The 24,765-nt window shown below is 39.4% G+C and overlaps 1 protein-coding gene across 1 annotated transcript in view; it reads right to left on the bottom strand.

Moving 5' to 3' along the window:
* The window catches only part of eys (eyes shut homolog), a 206,291-nt gene that overhangs the window by 27,941 nt on the left and 153,585 nt on the right, over nt 1-24,765 (bottom strand). The window contains exons 41-43 of the mRNA XM_074646369.1: nt 21,584-21,734; nt 11,346-11,454; nt 5,068-5,291 (exon numbers count right to left, since the gene is read on the bottom strand). Coding sequence (XP_074502470.1) covers nt 5,068-5,291; nt 11,346-11,454; nt 21,584-21,734 — 484 coding nt within the window. The remainder of the gene's footprint in view (nt 1-5,067; nt 5,292-11,345; nt 11,455-21,583; nt 21,735-24,765) is intronic.

The raw sequence follows: 24,765 nt of genomic DNA, 5'->3' as shown, positions 1-24,765 counted from the left end.
CAGTAAAATCTCATGAAGCTGGTTACCAGAACACCAACCTGTGATACTGTTGAGATCCAACATCACATGCTATTTTTTTTAGGCCTTATAAATTCAGATAAACTTTAAAATAAAGTAGGGCTCATCGTTGACATGTTCCTTCATTACCATTATTCTGAGTCAATCCTATATGCACCATCCGTAAATACTCACTGCAGCACCAATTGTGCTAATCTGTCCGCAGCTGAAAATAGTCCCCTGGCAATTGCACTGTTTACTCCCAGTGCCCAGCTGTTTGGGAAATTATGGAGGCATTGTTAATAGTCAAACTATATATTTATAACCCCTTTTTGAAGATGTACGTCTTATTAATGGGCTTGTGGATGATTGCTACAGGCAGGGTAGGGACGTCGGAAAGTACTGTGAGACTGACTAATGTTTAGCTTTTGGTCTTTTTAGGGAACTTGTTGATAATAAGAAAAATAATGAATGATGCCAGCCTGATCCTTTAAAAGTACCCTCATACAGAAAATCATCATAATTATTTTAAGTTTCTATTATTTCTCTTCAGTACTGTCTGTACAAGGCAGTGCAGCATGTTCATGGACACAAATTGAAACTCAGAATAACATATTTGGAAACAGAAATTCATTGGTCTATTATCCTTCTGTGTAGTTAGTTGTACTTCATTTAGCCTCAGAGGTCTGGTCTAAAAGAAAAAATCAAACGCAGAAGCATCTCCCGTTCCTGTATGTTTTCATACTGAGTTTTGTGAGTCTTGTCCCCAAGTCATTTTAATACTTATATAATTATTATCAGCTACTTCTAAGTGTGTCAAGGTTACACAGAAACTCATTTTTAAACAAGGAAATGTCTATGTATAAAAATAATGGCCAATTTGGCCATAAACACCATCGCACAGTTGTTTTGAATGCACTCGTCCTCCAAAATTCAAAGACACAATGCAATAAACTCTGTAATGAGCAAGTCTTCTCCGGAAATATACTTCAGGGACCGCAAACGCACACAGGATGATAGCTATGTTTGTTTCTCATGGTGAATTAATATAATTGTTTCTTGGACCTTGAGTTATTTTATAGGTACTTTGAAACAAGTATAGCTGGAACTCTGATTAAGATAAAAATTTGTTTCACTTTCACACTTGCAGGCAGTGAAATGGAGCACCAGGAGAATTCAATGTTAAGTGGAGGTTCGTGTGCCGCCGTAGCTGGACCATCACATCTCTACTGCAGCCAATTAGCAGAAGTAGTACTGTCTGCATGATTTCTGCTCTGTGTGTGTGTGTGTGTGTGTGTGTGTGTGTGTGTATGTATGTGTGTGAAAGCACATGTCCATCCTCCCTCAGTAACAAATGTGGATCTAATTATGCGATCTGTGTGTCAATTTGTTCTTCTTTTACTTCAACAAGCGAGGAGATAACAGGAGGTCACACCCTGATGAAAGCTTTAAAGCCACTTTAATCAGTATTTTTACATTACTACTATTATTTTTACATACAACTATGGATCAAGACTACATCTCACGGGAAGGCGTATAAATTGCACAACATTACAACGACATTCTGAGTATCATGAGGACGCACTTTAGGCGTTTTGAGTGTCATTTGTACGCCATGCAACAAAATCACAATACCGTCTGTAGTAAGGTTGAGGCAACAAAACCACTTAGTTAGGTTTAGGAAATACATCAAGGCTGGGCTTAAAATAACTACGTAAATGTAAAAAAGCAAAATATGTATGGAAACAACGCAACATAACCACGGAAAACACTTGACAAACGTCACTAAATAACACTTGCAAAACAAAACACCAGCCTCCTGGTTGAAAGTCCTGTGTTTGTTGGACCCATCCACCTTACAGGTGTTCATTTTCCTCTGATGAAATATTCTTTTCTTATTTCAAGTGTTTTTAAATTGTTACCGAGCGACCGCAAAGTACTTACTGCATGAATGTGCGTCTCTTGGAAACCGCTCTAACATTTCCATCTGCTGTTTTTGCCAGTCAGTCTAATGACATGGTCTCAGCACCCTGCAGCTGAGGTTTATAAATGACACAGATATCCAGCATTACAGAGCTGGCACTGGAGAACAAGAAGGCTGTACAGTAGGTGCAGATTGCCCAGCTTTTCACATTGGTGTCACTTAAATACCTAATATGTATGTATCGTCCGCCAACTACTAGCCATTATCTTCTCAGGTTTAATATTGATATTTCTACATGCCGAACTGAACAGAAAACCACATGAAAAGGGGACAGCGCCAATATCACCCCAACTGAACCCACAATCAAAATCCTTTTTCATCCTATTATATTGTGGCAGAGCAATCCAGGCCAACTAACAGAATGAAGAGAGCTCTGTGCACTCCCGATGACCCCGGCATGCTGTGCAGTTCAAGAGGATACTGCATTAACGCGCATTCATCACACAGATAATTGCAAGGTGCACTCTTCTGCACATGACAAGCCAATGTGACCACAATACCACCGGCTCTTAATTGGTATCCTTAGAGCCATTCATATTCCAATATTCGCTGTGCCCCTTTTCATTTCCTGTTTAATAAAAGCGGCTGTTAATTGACAGTGTCATAACACAATGAAGAAGACATTTAGAGCAGCTATTTTCTGGATTACCTCAGGTGAAAGAGCATCATATGTAGTTAATACATACTTAAAAAGACAGGCAAAATTGCTGGTAAGTGGGGTGTGATGGCAGTCTGATGAGCTGTACTAGATAAAGACGAAGGGAGAGCAGATTCTCACACATTTGGCCCAGGGATTACCTTTGCTGGGCAGTGAAAATACTGCAGATTTATAGAAAGTGGGAAGGGAGAGGACATGACTACCTTACTCCTTTCGTGTACAGCTATTCAAGGAATTTGTCTTACTCTTCTTTTAGTAGACCATCTGAACATTTAAGTAACTGGCCATGCATTATGACATATTTCTGTGTAAATTCAATGTAATGAAAGACTACAAATCATTGTTACAATGTACATATTTATCTGCCTATTCATCTGTTTTTGGAAGTAAATGGAACTTAATAATTTAACTTCCAATGTAGAGAAACTACATGATATGAACAACAATATTACAAAGTTAAAACATGCCATCAAATGGTCTAACCTGATTTTAATTTGCAACAACATATGTTTTTGGCTACTTAAGGGCCAAAATGCAGAAACAATTGCTGCAATCCTCTTCTAAGTTGGTATGGCGAATGTGTAAGCAATCACTTGCTTACTTACACATCCAGCAGCCATGTAACAACAGTAGCATTCATTTGTAGCGTCCACCTAATGAACGCACGTCCAATGTTCGCTCTCGTTTTAGCCCCGTTTTTGCTACCCGGTCTCACTCCCAATTTGTCAAATACTGCCAATTGGGCGCCACTCCTCGGCATCGGAAAGCGAAGCATGGTAGCATCAGTATGTGACCAACCGGGCTTTCAACTAACTCCAATGCAAACCCACCCACGGCATTATTCGACGATCGGAGCAAGTGACGAATGAGTGATTAATGGCAGGAGGGGTGGTGGATGAATCAAACACAAGACTTTCAACCAGGAGACCGCTGTTCATGTCCCGTGTGAAACAAAGTAACGTTGACTTATTTTGTCACGTCAGTCTTTAGTCACAGGCTCTATCTGTTTGGCGACGCCTGGATCCATCTCTTCATATAGGTTTCACATTATATGTATCATTCATATTTTGTCATATGGATTGCCTATATCGTAATTTCATTATGTTGCTCATCTGTTCACACACCATCTATTACATGTCTGTCCGTCCTGGAAGAGGGATCCTTCCTCTGTTGCTCTTCTTGAAGTTTCTTCCTTTTTTTCCCTGTTAAAAGGATTTTTTGGGCCAAGTTTTTCCTCATCTGATGAGAGGGTCATACTGTAAAGGACAGAGGGTGTTGTATCCTGTACAGATTGTAAAGCCCCGAGGCAAATTTGTGATTTGTGATATTGGGCTATACAAATAAAATTTACTTGACTTGGCTTGACTTCACGAGACACTAGTCAGTGAAGTTAACGTCAACCACGACTGTTTCCTAACCCCCTAACTAAGTGGTTATGTTGCCTAAACCTAACTTCCTCTGAAAATGGAAGTATATTTTGAAAGGACACAATACATGTAATGAGCGTGTATTGACACACCGTCCCTGGTCCGTCCAAAAGTAACGCAAGAGCGGTACCCCATGCGTCGGTCTCCGATGCCGAGGGGCACTGACCAAGCGGCGGTTTTTGACGAGTTTGGAGAGAGAATGTGTTGGTTTTTGCTCTCCACCAAATTATTGCTCTTCAGCAGCTTTAACATACGAGTAGTCATGTGATCCATTGCTAACGTGTTTTACTTTAAGTTTCTCTTCAGCCACATAAGTAACTGCTGTAGGACAATTTGGCAAGATGTTTTTTTTTCACCAATTGATGCATCAATTTATATAGATTGTCTGCTGAGTCCTAGTCCAATACGTCAAAGTGCACAGTTAGCCTAGACTAAGCCTACACTGAAATTAGTCCAATATAGATAAGATAAGTTTGACAACTGAACAGATCTGCATTACTAAATGGTTGGTGCTGGGAAAAGGAGCAGTTGCCAAAACGGTCATTTCACTAGCTGGCTGACTGGGTCAGTGTGTGCCCAGAGCTCCCATTGCACAGGCACAGCTCCATTCATGTTTTTGGAGATTGGGGAAACAATTTAAACTGGATATTCCTACAACAGAAACACACCGACTCTGACAGTCCTGTTTCATACTGAGTCACATGGGCATGAGGAAACAGCCGGTCTAACATGGAGATGTAATGACTCTGTCACTCACACCCACTTTTTTCAGGACCTTTGTTGTTTATAGCATACACATATCCGTTAGACACTCCTTTCATTTGTTTGGCACATGCATTTATGTAACAACTCAGCTCATTTCTGTGGTAATTTCTTGCTTGTTATGCATTATTATTACAGAAGGAAAATGCATTAGAGAAATAGTATTTTATATCCTTAATGGCTTCCAAGTTCAAAGGTAGTTTAGTCATTTTTCATTAGTGTAAAAGGTGACCTAGTACCTGACACAAGTTCCTCCATTACGACAGGGAAGGTGTTGGCAGACAGGCGGGTCACAATCCTTGATGTTTCTCCCTCTCACTGCCTCACCCACCAGGTAAATCTCCTTCGAGTTGACCTGAAGTTCCCTGATACACCCAATGAATCTCCTTGCTCCTTTTGCACTCCCGTTATGGATCTCCAAGTGCGAAGAAACATCCCCAAGAAATATGGGTCCAAAGGTTCCCTGCAAAAAGTGACGGAAAGACAGTGATCAGTGTTATCATTTAGTAGATCATACTAAATCATACAAAATATGTCTCCCTTCAAGTATCCGTGTGTGTGTGTGTGAATATATTAACATTATTATTACATTAAAAAGACCTTACTATATATTAAGATCAACAAGAAAGATTAACACTATCAGCCTCTGTTGCTCTCCAGCTTAATGTGGTTTTAGCATGACCTAGACAAGAAACTGGAGTTATAATCATTTCTTTTTTTCAGCCCTGCTGACATCATATGATAATACAGATCCTGATACAATGAGAGAGAGGTAAAGTATCTAAAAATTGCTGCAAGCTTCCTTTGATGTGCAAGGTAATTGGGTAGAATTAATGTAGATAAATTCTGTGAACTTGCAGCTTATCGTACCATAACGGTCAATTTAACAAGTGAGGCAAAATTGTGTCTGCTACCAAAGCAGAGCTGCATAAAAAAAAAAAGAGTGTAACACAAGACAGTCTCATATTAGCACTAAATTACATATATTTCATTCGCAGCGGTGACCTCCGGATGTTTCAAATGAATATTGAATACTGCTTTTCTATTTAGAAGGTTTACATAACACGTTCCTACTCAAGCCATGCATGATGATTAATTTATGAAAGACAAATCAACATTTATCAAGGCTTCATTACACATTCTGGCAAATTATGTAACATGGTGACAGTGGATTTCAAAAATAAAACTCCCATGAGTCAAAGTGATTTAATGTTTCATGTATGAATAGTTTTATTAGTATAAAGAGTAAATATCTTCCCTTTAGATTTAGCAATGCATCATTAAACTCATTGATATACTGACCTAACCACTATAACTTGAACACTTTCAAAATTGTGTCCAGTTGAACCAAAGACCCATTCCTGCTTATGTGTCTCACTTCAGTCCAAGATAAGATTTAAAAGGTACATCAACCTTTAGCTGGATCTTGTCCAAAACAATGTGGATACACTTTTTCTACCTCTATAGCAGAAATAACAAAAACATGTCCTCTTTTATTTTGACAGTTGCCAACAGCTCTGGAGGGAGAGTACTGACATGGATGCTCATGTCATGGAAGATAAGAGTACTGGTTTTTCAGCACGTCACTTATTCGGTCGCAGTAAACGCATGCTTAACGACCAGTGCTTGAAGTGGAAATAAGTGCCAGCACTCCCGTTAATCACATGTTGCCGTGTTAATCGGCCAGTATCAGCAATCTCTTGCGACTTATTCCTTTTTATTCATTATATCTTTAAGCATGTTATCTGTGTCGGTCATAATCAGCTGTGGTTTTAATGCTATATTAATATACTTAAGCTACGCATCTTCTATAGGCCTATAATACTCCTATAATATTCCAACTGGAACAATATAATATTAAGGTGGTGTGTTTGTATATTTACCCATACAGTAGTGTTAATAATTAAAGTGATTTCCTGTGTTATTTGTAGCCTAGAGTTGGGTATCAGTCAGGTTTTAGGAGCAGGATGCTCCTACATATTATGCAGCAGGATAAAGAAACACTTGTGAATGTCTACAGTGAATAAAAGATAGAAGGAGATATTGGGTCCTCCCCCCCAAAACATTTAAGGTTCTTGACTTAAAACTATGCAATTTTACATAATTTTGGACCAACACTAGTTAATATAGTTAAATGATTATTTTATTATTTACACATGTCACAGCCTTTGTCTGAACATTTAACTCTTTTGGAAGTGTTTGCCGTGTAATATCATACTCTATAAATCAAAACAGCAGATTCAGAAAATGTTTAAACTGTGCCGCGCCGTTATGAATTGCCATTATGAATCTCCCAGAGAACCTGATATTGAGAGTGCAGAGGAGAGTACCGGGAGCTTGAGAGAAGTGCCGGTACCAAGAAAAAGTCACGGTACGCCAAGGAGTAAAATGTAGAATTGCCGGTACTGCGTACCAGTGAGTACCGGCCTACTTTGAGCACTGTTAACGACCCCTTGACATAACTTTTCGGTCACAGCATTTGCTTAATGTTGTGAATTAAACAAAAACCCTTGCTTAGGTTTAGGCAACAAAACAACTAGAGTTAGGTGTAGGAAAAACTACATGATTAGGCTTAAAATTGCTATGTTTTTACAGTGAAAATGTGACTGAACATTGTGAACACAGGACACAAACGAACAGCTGATTGTAACGTGAAAGTGAAACGTAACGCACAGGATATGAACAGTTGTCTGGACTTGATATGAACTTTTGTTTGTTGGATCCATCCACCTCCACCCCCTCCCACCCAGTGTGTGTCTTCCACTCTTTAAACTACGTCACCACAGCACTTTCCCTGTGCTTTTACTGTTCTGCGGATGGGTTTATATTGTAGTTAATGGAAAGCCCAGTGCATCTCTTATCGCCGAAAAAAGGTAACTTGTGCGGTGGTATTGAGTGCCGATGGCCGTGACCCCCAGACATGACAGACAGACTTGTGTTATGGGAGGCTGTATGTCTATAAAATAACTTATGTGGGTCTTCAAGGTACATTTTCAAAGCTATGCTGATGATATCCAACTTTATACAGAATACAAAATATAGAATAAAAACCCTATAAAGCACAGATGATTATTTTAACGTCACTGTGAACATATTAAATTACACTGAATATTGCCGTTTCATATCAAATCTGAGCAGTCATCAGGCTTTGACGTCCCTCAAATGTAACATTCATCATGACACCATGCTGGCGCTTGAGGAGAGGTGTTGGACAGCTGTAGTGGAGGTGTTCAGTGGAGGGACATTTGAGATGCTGGATTAATGCAAGCTTTATGACATGACTGCTGCATATCTGAAAGCCTATAAAAAGACACGGATGGCAAGGGTTCACAGGAACGTGTATGTAATGTCACCGCAAAGTTAAGAACCCTAAAACTATCTTCAACAAAGCTGAGGATTCAAATAAAACACGCAGCTGTGGCCGGATACTTTTACAATGAGCTAAACCGTATTTAATGTGATACGACCAGCTATGAGCCACTGGAGCTGCATGATGACGACAAGGCTGATATGGAACGACTTTATGGCGCCTTCAAGTGTGTTTACCATGTTTATGAGAAGGGTCCGTTTGAAAGAACCACTGATGTGATATTCATGACTTTGTAAGTGGACTCGCTGCAGTGAGTTCACAAGTGCCGTATGCTGATATTTGACTTCTATTTGAAGGCAGGACAAGTCAATGTGGCCTTCAATTTTATTATTATATTTGTAAATAGTTTTATTATACACATATGGTGCCAGTTTGCATGAGTAATTAGGTCACACTAAAAAACATTTCGTCACCACGCAAAAATTGTTGTTCAGTAAATTGTAATTGAGCACTAAAAGCTTGCTTTATGAACACGACCTTAGTTAAAAATGTGGCAGTAAATAAAATAATGTTCTTATTACTCCAGATTTTGACACCTTACACTGTCAATCTGTGAGATTCATGACAGAATTTAAAAATATTAGGATTTTAAATGTCTCTTCTCTTTGCTGTATGTTGGCTTCCAGTCTAAATTGCCACACTGTCTATGACCTGTTTCACTTTATTTCAGTGCCGTCCAGCCTTTCTATCATTACTTAGAATTTGACATATAGCAACTTATTTTGGTAATGGTTATAAGTAGTGCAGCACTGACATCTGCTAAACTGCCTGATGAGCTTCGGCTGTCTAGATTGGAAACTGACAATATAGGTCTGCAGCCTGGAAACCCCGAACAATTGCTGGTAGCTTATTTTGTTGCTGTATTGCAACATGTGTGACATTTCTGCTTTTATTACTGTTTATATTTTAAAGAAAATAGCTCAAAGCCCAACTGCATGCCAGCATATATAATCCTAATTTGTGTACAAATCTGATTTGATTTAATTTGACTGGTGTTGAGCTCAAACTTAAATCAAAACCCATTCATTCAGTTTAACTTTACATCACGGTAATAGATACATCTTCTATAAAAGTTAACTAGCAACCAATGTGAAATGTATTTTTGGCAAAGATATTAGTGGTATTAACAAAAAAGAAAGAAAAAAAGAAACATCTTGGCATCTCAATTTAGAAGAGCATAAATCACATTGAGGGAGGAGGAGGCGTGTGGAGCCTGTGGGAAGGTTGAGCCCCTCTCTGCGTCTTTGAAAGTGAAAAACAAAAATTATTAATTTAATAACAAATATAGGTGCTGTTAATCAAATTAATGAGCCAGAGTGAAAAGACCAGCCTGTGATTAACAAGTGAGCACTAGCTTAGTGCTTCTCACATGCCTGCCATTAAGGATATTATTTGCCAAGTGTGATCATCTTGGCAAATAATGTAACAGGTGCACATGTTTTTAATGGGAGCTTCTGCTCTTCGTTCATAAAGCAACTGCTGTTACTTAAAAACAGGGTGCTGGGCTGGCTTTGATAACATACGCTTCATGATGTTGCTATGATGAATTCTAAGTGATTAAAGGCGAAAATAAACTAGACACCATCTTGTGATGGGATCACACCAAATCATGCCAGTAAAGTGGGGCGTAAAGTGGGAGGGGGTGCCAATGGCCACTTCCTATCCCCCTACTTCTGGCGCTCTTGCTTGGACCACACCCGTCTGCGAACTCAACCATTATTTTGAGCTCAACAATTTAGACAAGATATTTTCTTCAATACTAAAAAAACAAAAACTCATTGAACAAAAGTCAAATTGGAATTGTTGTGTAAACACAGGCAGTCTAAAATAGGAAAAATAGGATTTAAATCAGAGACTGTCTAAACAAATACCAAGATACTTGGTGCTGCCAATACATTTTGTTGGTACCAAAACGCGCTAGATGTATTAAGTGTGCTAGATTCTAAAGGCTGCTAAATACAGTAGAAATAGTGATATAGCGATCACAGTAACAGTCATCCGATTGTATGGATCATAAAGCTTGGGACAGAATCATTCCTATATAAATGCTGTTTAAATAATTTGCTTATAGTAATCAAGAAGTCAGCTTACAGTGTTCATTTTGGGTCTTTTCATACATGACAACATATGGAAACAATTTTTAAAACTACAGTATTTTTTTTTTTTTTTTTAACTTTACTTTCATGATACTTTGCCTCGCGGAAACCCGTCTGCTTCCGGCTGGCTACCTGAGGTTGGCGCTACGTGCACATTGAAATAATGACGGGAATAAGAAAGTAATTTTCTCTCAATGTAAAACGTAGTCTCCTCGAAGCTTATGACAAACAAAAACAAGCCAATGAGATGCAGCAGCGAAACTTGGTGCTCCTCAGGCTATCCTTGTGTAGTCTACTCAAACAACGTGAAACAGTCATGGCTGCTAGAGATGGAGGCTGAAAACAAATGCGCACAGGGAAAGCACCTGTGGTTGAAGCTGCATTTGAAACAGTTGTACTGTATTTTTAAACAGTCAATAACTTTCAGTAAATAGCAAAGCTGTCCGTTTCATTACTTTATATTCACGTCATAAATATACAAATGTCATTTAGATGGTAATCTGCATGAGAAATAAAAAAACAAAAAAATTATCTGTTATAATAATCATCCGCTTTTAGTGATCAATTTGACCCACATAGACGTGTTCACTATTAGAAGTTTCCACTGTAACGAGCTTTAAGGAAAAATAACGCAGGGTTTGCCAGAACGTAACATCCAACAAGGTGTTGTGGTGGCCAATCAAATATGTGCAAAAAGGACAAAATATGTTGCATGAGGTGGTTTAACCTCAAATTCACCTGATTCCACAACTATGTTGGGTCTACAAATACTGTTAAAAATGTGTTGACATTCATGATCAGAGTTCTGTGTGAAAACATACTGTATCTGAATAAATTAAATCTGATGCATGTCCTTTGATTGTTTACCTGTGGATGTTGAGGTTATGTACGACAAACTGTAATACTGTTTTGAATAATATGTTAATATGTGTAAGGTAAACTGCACTGTGAAAGGAAGGTGATACCAATCACATGATTATGGGTTAGAAATGCAAATGTAAGAAAATGGTCGTGACAAAGGGTTGATTTGACTGCAGGCAGGTCAGGTTACCTCTGACACGGGATGTGACACGAACTCCTCCAGACGCTGAGCTGTGTCATTATCTGCAGCTATTTCAATCATACATGACCCTCCTTGTTTGCCAACGGGCAACTTGTATCTGTAGAGAGAGAGAGAACAGAGGGAGACCGGGGTTGGTAAAGTCTGACACTCACAATAAATCCAGCAAAGCCGGAAAAATATCCTGATGAGAGACAGACAGCAGTCACAGAAATGAAGCTGCTAATGTGACCGTTGAGACTTTACCATAAAAATGGATGACTACGTATACATTACACACTAGTTTCTGAGAGACTTTATGCACTGGTGGATATGGTTGGAAGCAATGGTGCGATTGTATCCCACGCCACAGCCCAAAACCCAGGAGAGACAACAAAAATAGAGAACGGCTTCCACAGCTGGATTTAAATAATAAGTCTGCTCGGCGCTGCAGTGATATTCTTTAAGTTGTTCCACAGCAGATAGGAAATTCACATAATAATGCCTGCAAATAGATAAACCATAGATTGAGATAACCAGTCAGAACTAGTTGAATTTACATGATTAAGCACTAGTACTTGATTATAAAATATATATAATAACAAGAACAACAACAACAATAATAATAACAATAATAATAATAAGGAAACAAATCAGCCTACAAAAACATTATCATGACTGAAAGTGCTCATTATGTCATTCAGGATTAATTGATGATAAAAATGAGGGCACAAACTAGATATACATTATAAACCTAATGAGTAGGAAGACAATTTTATCATTTGACCCTCGGTGTCCCTCTGGGGAAATATACAATTGCACTAGTCATTAATGTTGCAGCCACAATGTTAAGTAGCTGGTCTACTTGTGTCATAGTCTAGCTTTGGCAAAGTCAAGTGATTGCCTCTCTCCAATTCATCATTGGCTTTGCACCGGCAATACACAATAGCAGCCTCTTTACAGGGCTGTGCATTATGCAAAAGGTTGTACGCTCTGTGCCACGCGCATAAACACGATTCTGAGAGGGAGTAATCTACATGATGCGCTTTTGCTCCATAGGTTTATCAACATGTTATACTCTTATTTGCAAATCGTCTTCTAGCAAAAAATTCATTCATCCATTGTTTGTGATCGTACCACTGATGATGGGGAAAAAACCCTCCTAAAACGTCTGCTTTAATGGCCAGATGGAAACAATCAGGGCAATCGCCCTCCTGCTAATTTGAAACAGCCTTCCAGGACGCCTCCCTGAGGCAATCACACGCATGCAACTTCAGGTAGGACTAATTACAGGTACTGTATGGAAATCGCGAGAGCTGTTTTTGTACACACGCACTCATAAATTGAGGCACATTTAAGACTGTAAATATGAAATGCAACCAATTTTAACGTCCAAAGAATACGTACATTGCCGTCTTCGGGGTGCCCGGTGTGTTTTGGAGGTCATTCTCAGCGAAAACTACATCGCCCCACTGTTTATTTTCAAGTCACAAGATCCTAATAAAGAAACCGAAACGATCCAGTATTGCAATCCATGTCTTTGTGTACGAACTGTTGGTGAGGTATGAAACACCACACCATTGTGACTAAAACTCCCTCTTGCTGAGAGCGTTTGAGGCACATTTTGGTGCTTACTACAGTAGCTTTGTATTTGGTCTGCTAATGCTGCAAAGACCGTCCCCTATGAGACACAGAGAGCATGCTCACTAAGCAAACAGGATGATGTTACTTGATGAGCTCTCGTGAGCACACTGCACGCTCCACCAGGCTAATTTACATCGGTCTTGCTCTAAGGCAAAGATGACTATTTATAAAGATGACTTTGACTACTTTCCTTGGTCTAGTAGCTAGATAGCTAGGAATATGCCCCACAGCTTCCACAGCATCAGCATCACCACACACATACATACAAACAAACAAACAAACACAAAACCACAATGGGTTATAATACGCAAACAAACATAGGAGTGACTCAGAAGAGAAAGAGGCCGGGGTTTGTCTAACGCAGAGATGAAACACTATGTAATTTCTTATTGGGCTCCCTGTGCACCATTCAGTGCTGTGTCTCATAGGACCAAACAATAGCAAATTCCCAACTTGAGGTAAACAAACAAAAACGTATGAATATTTCATTTTCTCCAAATGCGCAAAACCACAATATGGCTGTGATCTTTTTTACTTACTCAATCATCATTTATGCATTTCTTCATCTGGCTAATGCTCTAATCATAAGTGATTTGTCATCTCTAACATCCTCATTTAGACCGCGTCTGGTGTGTGACTAATTCAGTCCAACTGCATTACTGCAACTTTCCCGAGGATCACCACTGAAATATTACCTGCAATGTTAAGGGACCTCGCAAATACTTTCAGCACAGCACCTTTACACAGAGGTATTTGTTAAACCTGATGGTGGGTGTATGTCTTTACTATCCTATTTGAACGCGCCTCCTTCACAGTCCCCCTGCAGAAAATTAATAATGAGGGAGGATCATCATTAAAATATTACTATTGCATAAAACATCTGAAAGTATTGGCAACAGATGGCAGTAAAACCTCATGCACTGGCGCTGGTGCCCTTGCAACAGTTTTCACTGGCTGATAGGCGAGATTTCTTTTTTTCAAATGGCTTATTATTCTAATCATATTTCAGATTCTTACAAAAAGCAAAAATGATAATGTGGAACACGTTAGTGGTGAATTTATAATTTGCAAGTAATTTAGTGATCTAGAGTCAAGAGTCTATTAGTTCTGCAACTACAGACTGTGCTCAGTGGTGTTTCATACCTGTGAGCACATACAATGTAAATGGGTCACACAGATTACATATAAAAGGAAGACGAACACCACCTGTTACTTTGATATTCTTTTTAGCACAACATGCAGTAGAGTTATACATCAGATATGGCTAAGAGAGAACCCATATGCTTAATAATCATGCATTATTAACACACCACAGCACCTACTGCACAGGATGTCAGGAGGGATCTGTTTGTTGGTTTTTCCTTAAGAGCAACAAGCCCTGTATCAGACCATAATCTACACCTACACTGACTGTAATGCCTGCTCTGGCTCTGGTGCAGTGACTCTCTCACACGCAGCACTGCAGCATTTGCTGCATAATTTGTGCTGTGACTGGCAAGCCTCAATTAATTTGGGTAGCCTGTGTTCTATCATTATATCTCCAGCAATACAATTAGACAGCACACAGCGAGCCTCTTGGCATTGTGGCTGCACAAAAGAAATTCCAAGTGAGCGGGCAGGGCTTGCTGGTCGCTTCCTCAATGAATCTTTTATGAGACCACTTGTCAATACAACGCTTAATGCTGTGTGATTGATAAACATACGCGCTGCTTCAGATTTGGCGTTGTATCAACAGGATGTGGATTTAAAGAAAAAAATTATCAACATTAAAAACTCGCTTTTCACCCAGTTGCACATATGGCGTGGCACTTCTCCAAAATAAATGTTGTTTCCTCATTACTCCTCCAGCGATTAAAACCCAGTGGGAAAGTGGGAAAGGATGGGTTCTGTCCACTTTTATTGTGCAGTTCAGAAAAAGTAATCAATGGCTACTAATTACTTTTCCACATTGCAAAGGGATTACTTTACACATTACTCAGATGAGCACTAATTACAGCAGCGATTATTTCACTTTTGAGTTACCTATAAGCCTATACACATGCTCATATGTGTGCTAAAGTGCAGAGTAGATGGATGGACACTAAACAGCCAAGCAAGCACATTATTAGGGCGATGTGACAGGAGGTGAATAGTTGTTTCTGACCTGACCTCAAAGCGCTAAGGCTATTACGTTTCTGTGACGTTCATTCACAGAACTCTGACTCCTCAGACGCTCTGAAATTTCCTACTACTTTGAAATTTCTTCTCACAGCACTTGTCTGTTTTCTTCCTCTTACAGCAGCTGTTGCTAGGCAACATTTCACACCCACATGTGGATTTTTACATCAAAACAATATTTAATAGTCAGTGAATAGACTAGGGGCTGTCACAATATCAAATTCTCACTAAACGATTATTGTGGCCAAAATAATTCATAATAATGAAATAACGACAATAGACTATTAAATAAAACTATATAATACTATAAAACATGTTTCAGGAACAGTGGTTTTAATATTTTAGATATGTTGTCCTGTGTTGTGTGTGGACTGTAGCTTTTAAAGCAAGAAGACATTACTTCAGGAGATTTGAGACTTGAGGCAAGGGCATAGACTGTACATAAGAAGTGGACGTAGCCACCGTGACGACGTCGTCCATTGGTTTGTGGACTGACGTTTTGAAGCCTCGAGTTTGGCATTTTGGCCGTCGCCATCTTGTTTTTTTGCAACCAGAAGTGACATCAGAGAGTTGAGCGAAGGACAACCGAATGCTGAATATGACATTTTAAGGCGACCAAAATGTTACAATTAACTTTCATGAACTGAAAACACACTGTGAAAAGGTTTAAGTCCTAAAACGAAAACATGGACTACTCCCAGACCGGACAACGCCGTGGTAGCAACCTGTCAACCACAAGGTGGTAGCCACACCCTAAAGCATACCCTGCCTTATGATCTATTTGACTCTAAATGGGACCATAATTTACTAAATGAACATCATGCTGTATTGAAGAAGACTTGAAACTAGCGATTGAGACCATAAACTCATGTTTACAATGTTTACTGAGGTAATAAATCAAGTGAGAAGTAGGCTCATTTTCTCACAGACTTTAGTTTTAGGCACTTCCGCATTGGCTGAATGCATTGAGTTGCATTATAAGAAGAGTCCAGTGTTTTTAGAGCTTAATATTTAGCAAATAAAAAAGACATCTCGGCTTCTGACGGCTTAATGTAAATTAAAGGTGCTAAATACGGGATTTGGTGATAGCGAACCAGCGGCTTGTGGCTAGTGGGGCTGACAGTGCTAACAGTGCAAAGTGCAACGACCCCGTCGGTCAGGATGGCATTATCAGCTGTAACCGACGTATGGCTTCAGTGCAGAGCAGCGGCTGTGAGGTAAGCTAGCCAGTGGGGCACGCTCACATGCACAAACATGCACTAAAAGGCATGCACAGCCAGCCCGGTGATGTCAACAAAGCAAGGAGAAGCTCGGATTACAGCACATACAGAGGGAGAGCAACTTCAGTCTCTGCTCAGGTAGACATTACTCCTCTATATCTTTACATAGCAAATAGTTGTTTACTGGGATATTAAAGCTCTGGGTATCAAATTTAGCACCTTTAATAATAATTAAGTCATTCAAATTTGAATTAATGAAAGGTGTATACAGTTACTTACTAATAATCTCACAAATAAGAAATGCTTCATTATGAGACGCCATATATTTTTTCTTTGATCACTGCAGTACACTTTTGTTGGAAAAGGGTGATGGTGCTTTTTGAATTATGAATTAATCTATTGCACATGAGTAAGGCAAGAAGCAATTTAAGTCTGAACTATAAAAAAGAAATGCAACAATACTCTATCTAATCACCATATAAGCATACAGGTGAGGTAATTTTTTTACGTTATGTGATCAAGCATTATGTTGGCATTTCAACAGCATCCAACAAAGAAGTTCAGAAAACTGGGAGAAATGTGCAGGTGTAATGGCCAGGTATTCATGCATGGCACCTACTGAAGCGAAATATTTAGAGCATTTTAAACAGAAATAATACGACAGGCTATAAAGACATATACATGAACATCAAAACCCCTGAGTTTCTAGACACAAAATCCTCTGTCATAAAAAAGAATATTCCCAGTAAGAAAGGAGCCAAACTTGAGACACTACTCCCAATCCTTTGACTGAAAAAAAGCACCCACAAAAGTGGCATAAATTTGAATAATCATATCTGCCTGGGACTCTTGAGTTCACCTGTGACAAGGGAAGAAATGTGATGCGGCAGAATGCCGTGTGTCATCCTTGTTGATCTTTGACTGTGTGAGAATGAAAACTACTCCAACAGTGAATGCTAAGCACAATGGGATTCAACCAATAATGTACACACCCTCGCAAATGACCGAGGGAGCACTTGGAGTCTGCCACTCTAAAACTTTAATCGTAGTAGTATTGCCCCGAACATCCCCAAAGGAAAACATGAAAAACCCAAGCCAACAACAAACATGTCCTCCCCAAATGAAAAATGACACAGCCTCCCCGCTGCACGCTGCCCTTTGTGAAATTATATGGCAGCACTGGGTATTTCAGTAGTGGCCTTTTGTCTTGCGAACTTTACAAGCTATAATAGAGTGCTACAAATTTAATTGTAAAGACATGAATATGTCCAGAAACAGAAGTTTTGAGTGGTTTCACATCTACTATCAATCTGCCTGTCCATTATGCATTCTTTCACTGGTAAACACAATGCACCGTAACACCATTACATCCAGAAAATCTGCATAAATATTCATTGATAGTGCACCTGAATAAATATAAGCTATAATATCCCTCTTCTTTCGAACCATCCCTGCTGTTTCTACACAGACTGCAGCTCTTCTCTGCTCATTTCCAACAAAAGGTCCACCCAGTATGTTTCATGTATACGGCAGCCTGTTTGGATTGTTTGGATCATTTTAGTGCAATCTCCCTCTACAAAAGCTGCTCCACAAAAGGAAAAATGTGCTTCATTCAATTATGTTTACTGTCAGAACGGGCTCATAAATTCTTGATTAAATATTCACAATGTCTTTCATCCCTTTGTTGGGGGTGATTAGCGAGATGGGAGTGGTGTAAAACTGTTAAACGGCGCTCCTCTGTGGCTCAGAGGGAACTGTAAATAGGGGTCAAGAAAGCCTGAAATTCTTTCACAGTGTTTCATGCTGAGTTGTGGAATATATTACCTAAATGTGTTGCTACGGGAGCGGAAACAATGCAGCAGCAACAGCTGTGCAGACCAGCCACTAGAGGGCTTTTAATGCCATTTAAATAAACCCTCGACATTGTTTGTGTTGTTTTGCACTCATCCTCGTAACTACGAGCAATTATATCATTATCAAAACTGCAGTGCATAAATGCCCAGCATGGAAAAACATCAAGAAAGCGAAAAGCTTATTTTCATAGTACAGTGCTGCATGTTGAACACAGGTGTCATACCACTTTTTCCCGTCAGCAATGCTGCGTCGGTGCAAAAAAAGAAAGCAAAAAGGCAAATGTTTTCATTTTATGCTGTTGTGTGTGTCTTCTGAACGGTGCTCGAGACAATAATACGATCGGTAGGTTGAAAATAAGAGGTTTATGAGATGTGGAAGAAGGGAAAAAATGAGTCTGTGTTACAGTGGCATCAGGCAATTTGCATTTTCCCTGTTTGGTAATTGGAGCTTGGATTATTTACAGTTAAATACGACCACTGCTCTACACTGCATACAGTAGATGCTGACGGCAAGTTGAAGCAGCAGCAGCAACCATCATCCAAGGAAAGGTATTCACTGCTCAAACAACACTAGATGATGTCATGCGCTCATTTGCATATGAATAAAATTGCTGAACCGATCAAGAATAAATAGAGGCAGAGCTCAGCAGCAGGCCATCTCTCTCATTTCCCCCCACTGGCTCACTCTGCCCCTCCGTGCCTGAGCCGTAAGCCTGCATTCGGAGACAGAAGATCAGCTGTGCATGAGGAAGCATTGTGATCAGACCTATTTGGATGAGACAAGCAAGTAGTGTGAATGCATGTGGATCAGGTTCAACACTTGGTACCAAATCTGTTGCCAAAAAAAAAAAATAACCTTTAAAGTTGGACACATCAGTTTTGATATGGACATAATTATATTATTACTATTATTTATCACTTTGACAAGCAAATATAAAATTATTCTCAGCGAAGGCATCATTCTATACAAGAATGGACTTATGTATTTTGTAGGGCTGTCAATCGGTTAAAATATTTATTCACGATTAATCGCATGATTGTCCATAGTTAATCGTGATTAATCACAAATTAATAAAACATTTTGTATCTGTTCAAAATGTACATTAAAGGGATATTTGTCAAGTATTTAATACTCTTATCAACTTGGGAGTGGACAAATATGTTTGCTTTATGCAAATGTATGTATATATTTATTATAAGAAATCAATTACCAACACAAAACAATGACAAATATTGTCCAGAAACCCTCACAGGTACTGCATTTAGCATATAAAAATATGCTCAAATCATAACATGGCAAACTCAAGCCCAACAGGCAACAACAGCTGTCAGTGTGCTGACTTGACTATGACTTGCCCCAAAACTGCATGTGATTATCATAAAGTGGGCATGTCTGTAAAGGGAAGACTCGTGGGTACCCGTAGAACCCATTTTCATTCACATATCTTGAGGTCAGAGGTCAAGGGACCTCTTTGAAAATGGTCATTACTGTTTTACCTCGCCAAAATTTAGCGTACAACCTCCAAAAGATCAAATAACGACCGGGCTAAACTGCAAGTTGCGTTAATACGCCAACAAAAATTAGTGGTGTTAAAACAAATCTGTGTTAACACATTATTATCTCGTTAACTTTGACAGCCTAGTATTTTGTCATTGTTTAAACAAGGTTAAATCTAAGCTTTCTAATGCAAACTAGCTTTTTAAAACGGCACTGTATATGAATATATAATAATTGTACTGCTAAATGTAATTTAAAATCTTTTGAATGCTGTGGTGACGTGTGCATTTTACTTTAGAGATTCAACTTTAACAGTCACGGATCCATTGACGGGTCATTGAACTAGGCTTGCACTACCAGGCAAGATCTTTTTTTTTTTAAGTAAAGAAGCATTGCACTATGTGTAATGCAACCCACGCTAGATCATAACAATTTCTGAATAAGTATAAGAAAATGACTGGGTCATTCAGAAGGTGTAAGGTTTGTCTACTGTATGCAGTCTAGATTAGAGGGTCTCAGCCACTTACGTCGAAACGCCCCACAACCATTTACCGAAATGGGCAATTTTCTCAGCAGACTGAATATCAAAGGTTAATGATCCTAAATCTCTCTGTGAACTATTTGCAAGTCATCTACAAGATGCCACGGATGGTAACAGATATTTTGTCCCTTTTTGCATTCATGGTCAAAATAATAAAACTGTAGAGTTTGGTTAAAGATATATCCACAGCCTGACATGTAGTGAGCTATAGTTGTTATTTAGCGTAGACCTATTTGCTCATGCTAACTTAAAGAAGGCAGAAGGTTTGCTTATTTATTCTTGCAATCATGTTAAACAGCTAAGTTCTGCTATCAAAACTCAAATACATACAATGGAATGCCCTTTAACAATTTGTATCGCCATGTTTCAGACAATGATTTAATATTAAGTTCCTGAAAAATTTAATATGTGATAGCAATTTCTGTGTATAATTTTCTGAAGGAGGCAGCTGGCTGTTAGTGCTCACCATGCCAAACCCAACACTGCCTGCACACTGGACAATTTTCTTTGTTTATGTGACTTATTTATTGGACTGCACTGTTCCGGAGGTGCACAAAGATCCAGAGCATTAAAGTTGGGACTTGCCTGATGTAGTGAGCTTTCACTGCACTCGTGTATTACTGTAGAATCAATTCTCTGATGAATACCGATGTGGACCGGTACTGGAGAGAAAAGCTTTCCCAGGGTTTTATCAAAGAGACCATGGCATGCGACCTTGTGTAAAAATCCCATTGAACATAATCAAAGCGGAAAGCACTGAGCACTGCACACATTTTTTTAAGTATTTAAATAGGTAAATGTGCACACTAACACACTAAACACATTCTGTGTATTTTTTTAATTTTGTTTATGTTTTTTCTATTTCCTCAATTCTTGTTTTTAAGCTTATGAAAAACAGAGTGAAGGATGTTGCAATTAATTAATTAAATTGGTTATTCACTTGCATTCTTTCTTTCTTTCTTTCTTTCAACAACACGAGATATGAACATAGACTTTCACGTTTTACAATGTTCTTCATGTTTTTTGTTGATTGAGTTGAGATCAACCATATACATCTGGAAAGGTCATCATTCTACAGACAGAAGGAGCTTAAAATCTTCTCTTGGTGGCTTCTTTACACTGACAAATACTGCATTTACACTTAGTACTTCTGCACATCCTACACAAAGAAATCCTGATTTATGAAAACAAGGCTAATAGTCTGAAAAATCACGGGTAATAACATAGATATCATGTTCAATACTGATTATAAAAAGTGTTAGTTTTAAGACAGTGATAATGACTTTACCAATATAATATTAGGGAATAGAGAGGAAAGTAGGAAAGACATATCCTACCGGATAGTGATTGGCATCCATCTGTCATTATTGACGATCTGGCCTGCAGCTGCATTCAAAACGTGACTGCCACCACACCCGAGTTTAGCAGCGGGGCTTCCGTCTTGAAGGAACACATGAAGGAACTGATCCCCAAAGTTCTGCTCCTGAGCTGAAATGGTAAGAAAGTGTGTTTAGTAAAGAGTCTTTTTTTCGGCATTGCCAAATTCAATACATTTATGTAAGCTACAGTATTTATGAAATTACTTCAGGCTTAACTCTCAAGACACTGAATTCAGAAAATGAGTCCCCCAGGTGTGTGTGAAATTAAATAAAAGTGTTTCAACAAGAAGTTGATGGAGACATGGTTAGAAAGAGAAAATGGTTTGACATGAGCACAGTAGCAAATAATTATATTACACTCAGGGTAAATCCCAATCCATCTGTCCCGCTAAGCAGCAAACAGAGGTGCTATATTTTACCAACGTGAGCAAGTAGGACTCAGAGGAACTTAGACATACCCAGCTAGTAGAACCTAATAAATGTCAGTGTGTTGACCACAAGGCCATACTTGTTGTGATCAATACCTGGTAAATGAAAACCCGACGGAGGATTCCTGCCTGCCAAAAAATGATATTGCACAACCAAAGGGTATGCCTTTGATTCGAGAGGAGTTTACCAAGAATGTGATTCACATTGCTGTGTACTCCACATAATATGCCAAGAGACAGACAGTGCACAAACAGTGCAAGGTTTCCTCCCTCCAAGAATAATTCATAACACTGAACGGCCCCAGACATGATATAATAGAAATGGTCTAAGACCAAAAACACTCCTCCACTTTTTAATTAAAGCATTCAGCTTGGATGATCCAAATGGCGCACCATTCAGTCACTCCTAGCCAAGTGAAAAGTAACAAGACAACAGACAAAGACAATAACCAGAGAGCAATGTACCCAAAGGGCTTGAAGAGCTCATTCGAAAGGGTCTGGAGATACTTCCACCTGCAAGGGCTTGTAGGAAATGACTATTCAAGACTAATCCTGCTTAAATCCCTCAAGACAAGATGTTGTACATCCTGTTCTTGAACACGACGAGAACCATCTTATGTAAGAAAGAAGAAATCGTGGGGCTCCTCTTCCCTCAAACCACCTGTGGAAACTTAAATGATGGACCACAAAGCACACTTTGGAGCTCAGTGTCAGACAGTCCTTGATGCGCCAACCTGGTCCTCTAAAGCTATCTCCGTCTGATAGAGCACCGTCCTTCTGTGATAATGGTTCACAGCACAATGCACCAGGACTGCACCAATATGAGCTGAATCATGTCGGCACACCACCAACTCTGACAAGGTTGGCCATAAAATAAGACCGTTGAATATGTACAGAAACAACGTAGCATAAGTATAGAACACACGTCACAAACGTCACTAAAAAACACGTCACTAACGTAGCTTAGAAACCAAAAACACTGGTCTCCTGGCTGAAAGTCCTGTGTTTGTTGGACCCATCCACCTCCTCTCCCGCCCGCATAAGCAGTCTTTCTCACTTTTTATTCTACGTCACTAGCTCTGAGCGTGGCGGATTCATTTACATTGAAGTCAGTGCAGACTACATGACACACCTAAAGCAAGAACGGTGTTATATTACACACTTTTGCCTTATCGTGCATTATCGTGTCATTCACACGCTTTTTCATGCAACTAGGCTGATACCACAGTGCACACATCATGCTGTCTGTGGCTACTAACCATCAGCTTAGTCAGACTCCCCAGTAAAGAAAAAAGGTTTTCACTAATCTTTATGGCAGTGGCATTCGTGCAAATATCTCCAAGTATGTATTGTCATGGGTTAGCAGAAGGCATTGACATGTGGCATTGAGTTTTCTGCCTCAAGAGGGAAAGATCCACTTCTGTCCAGGCATGTTCCAGTAGGGCAGGGGTGCCCACACTTTTTCAGCATGCGAGCTACTTATAAAATGACCAAGTCAAAATGATCTACCTACTATAAAAATGCAAAACATATATTTATTTATAAATATATTGAGTATTCTTTATATGTACAATATATGTTGGTGTACCTTGCATAACTGCATGAACCCATATTGTACAATATAACTCTGTACATTTTTTGTCATTACCTTACTCTGATGACTTGCACTGAATGGAATCAGCCAGGGATGCATAGTCCGGACAGTAGCTGCTGATAGCCAGCCTCAAGCACACTTCCAAATGATCATCAGTCAAGGTGGAACGGTATTTGGACTTAATAATCTTCATGTGGGAAAAGGCTGACTCGCATAAATAAGTGGAGCCGAATAATGCAGTCATGGAGGTAGCACATTTCCTCATGTTGAGGTACTTTTCCTCTGTGAGTAAGTTCCAGAACTGTCCATGAGCCCTGGACTTAAGCTGAATGTCAGCTTGTAGTGTCAAAATCTCATCCTCCACTCCAGATGAGTTCAGGTGAAACAGTGTTGCAATTTGTTGGCTGACGTCTATTTAAAAAAAAAAAAATGTTTTTTTTTTTTTTTTTTTTGATGCCATGCGATCTACCCACACTACCTTTGCGATCGACCGGTAGATCGCGATCGACGTATTGGGCACCCCTGCAGTAGGGTGATGTGGTAACTCTGATTTGCTCATCTTGCCATTAGTTTCTTGCACCCCATAGGTGAGGTGAAAGGTAACAAGCAAGAGGCTATAACAGAAGTTTCTTCCACCACAAGTGTCAGGCAGGTCTGATCCCGCCTTCCTACCAAGAGAATGGTCACCAGGTGCTGCAGGTCCAATCATAGCTTGGATTCCAATGAAACCAATGGTAGAAACAACTGCTATTCATCCAAGAAGGTGCATGATTTATTGTTTAAATAAACATTAGCAGGACAGTCACATGACAAGAACAATGCTGGCAAAGCCCTGCATCTTAATTCCACCTTGTCTATTCAACTGCTGGGTAGAGTCTCAAAACAGGAGTAAGACCTCAGTCTGATTGTGAAGGCCAGAATGTGTCTCAGTTAGTAGAGGTTGTGAGACAGGACGTCGTTATTAGATATACCACCTCCCAGACTCCAGCACGTTATATCACAATGGGAGTTTCTGCTGGGCCTGCAAAGAGTCTCGTGCAAGTGAGACATGCAGTGCAGTGGGGGAGCGACAGACAGCAGCAGCATTAATCCTCCCACACAGGCTACGAGGGTCTTCA

The sequence above is a fragment of the Sebastes fasciatus genome, chromosome 9 (genome assembly GCF_043250625.1).
Source record: "Sebastes fasciatus isolate fSebFas1 chromosome 9, fSebFas1.pri, whole genome shotgun sequence".
NCBI classification, from domain to species: domain Eukaryota; kingdom Metazoa; phylum Chordata; class Actinopteri; order Perciformes; family Sebastidae; genus Sebastes; species Sebastes fasciatus.
Note: the sequence above shows the minus strand (reverse complement) of the source record. Positions and strands in the feature narration are given on the sequence as shown.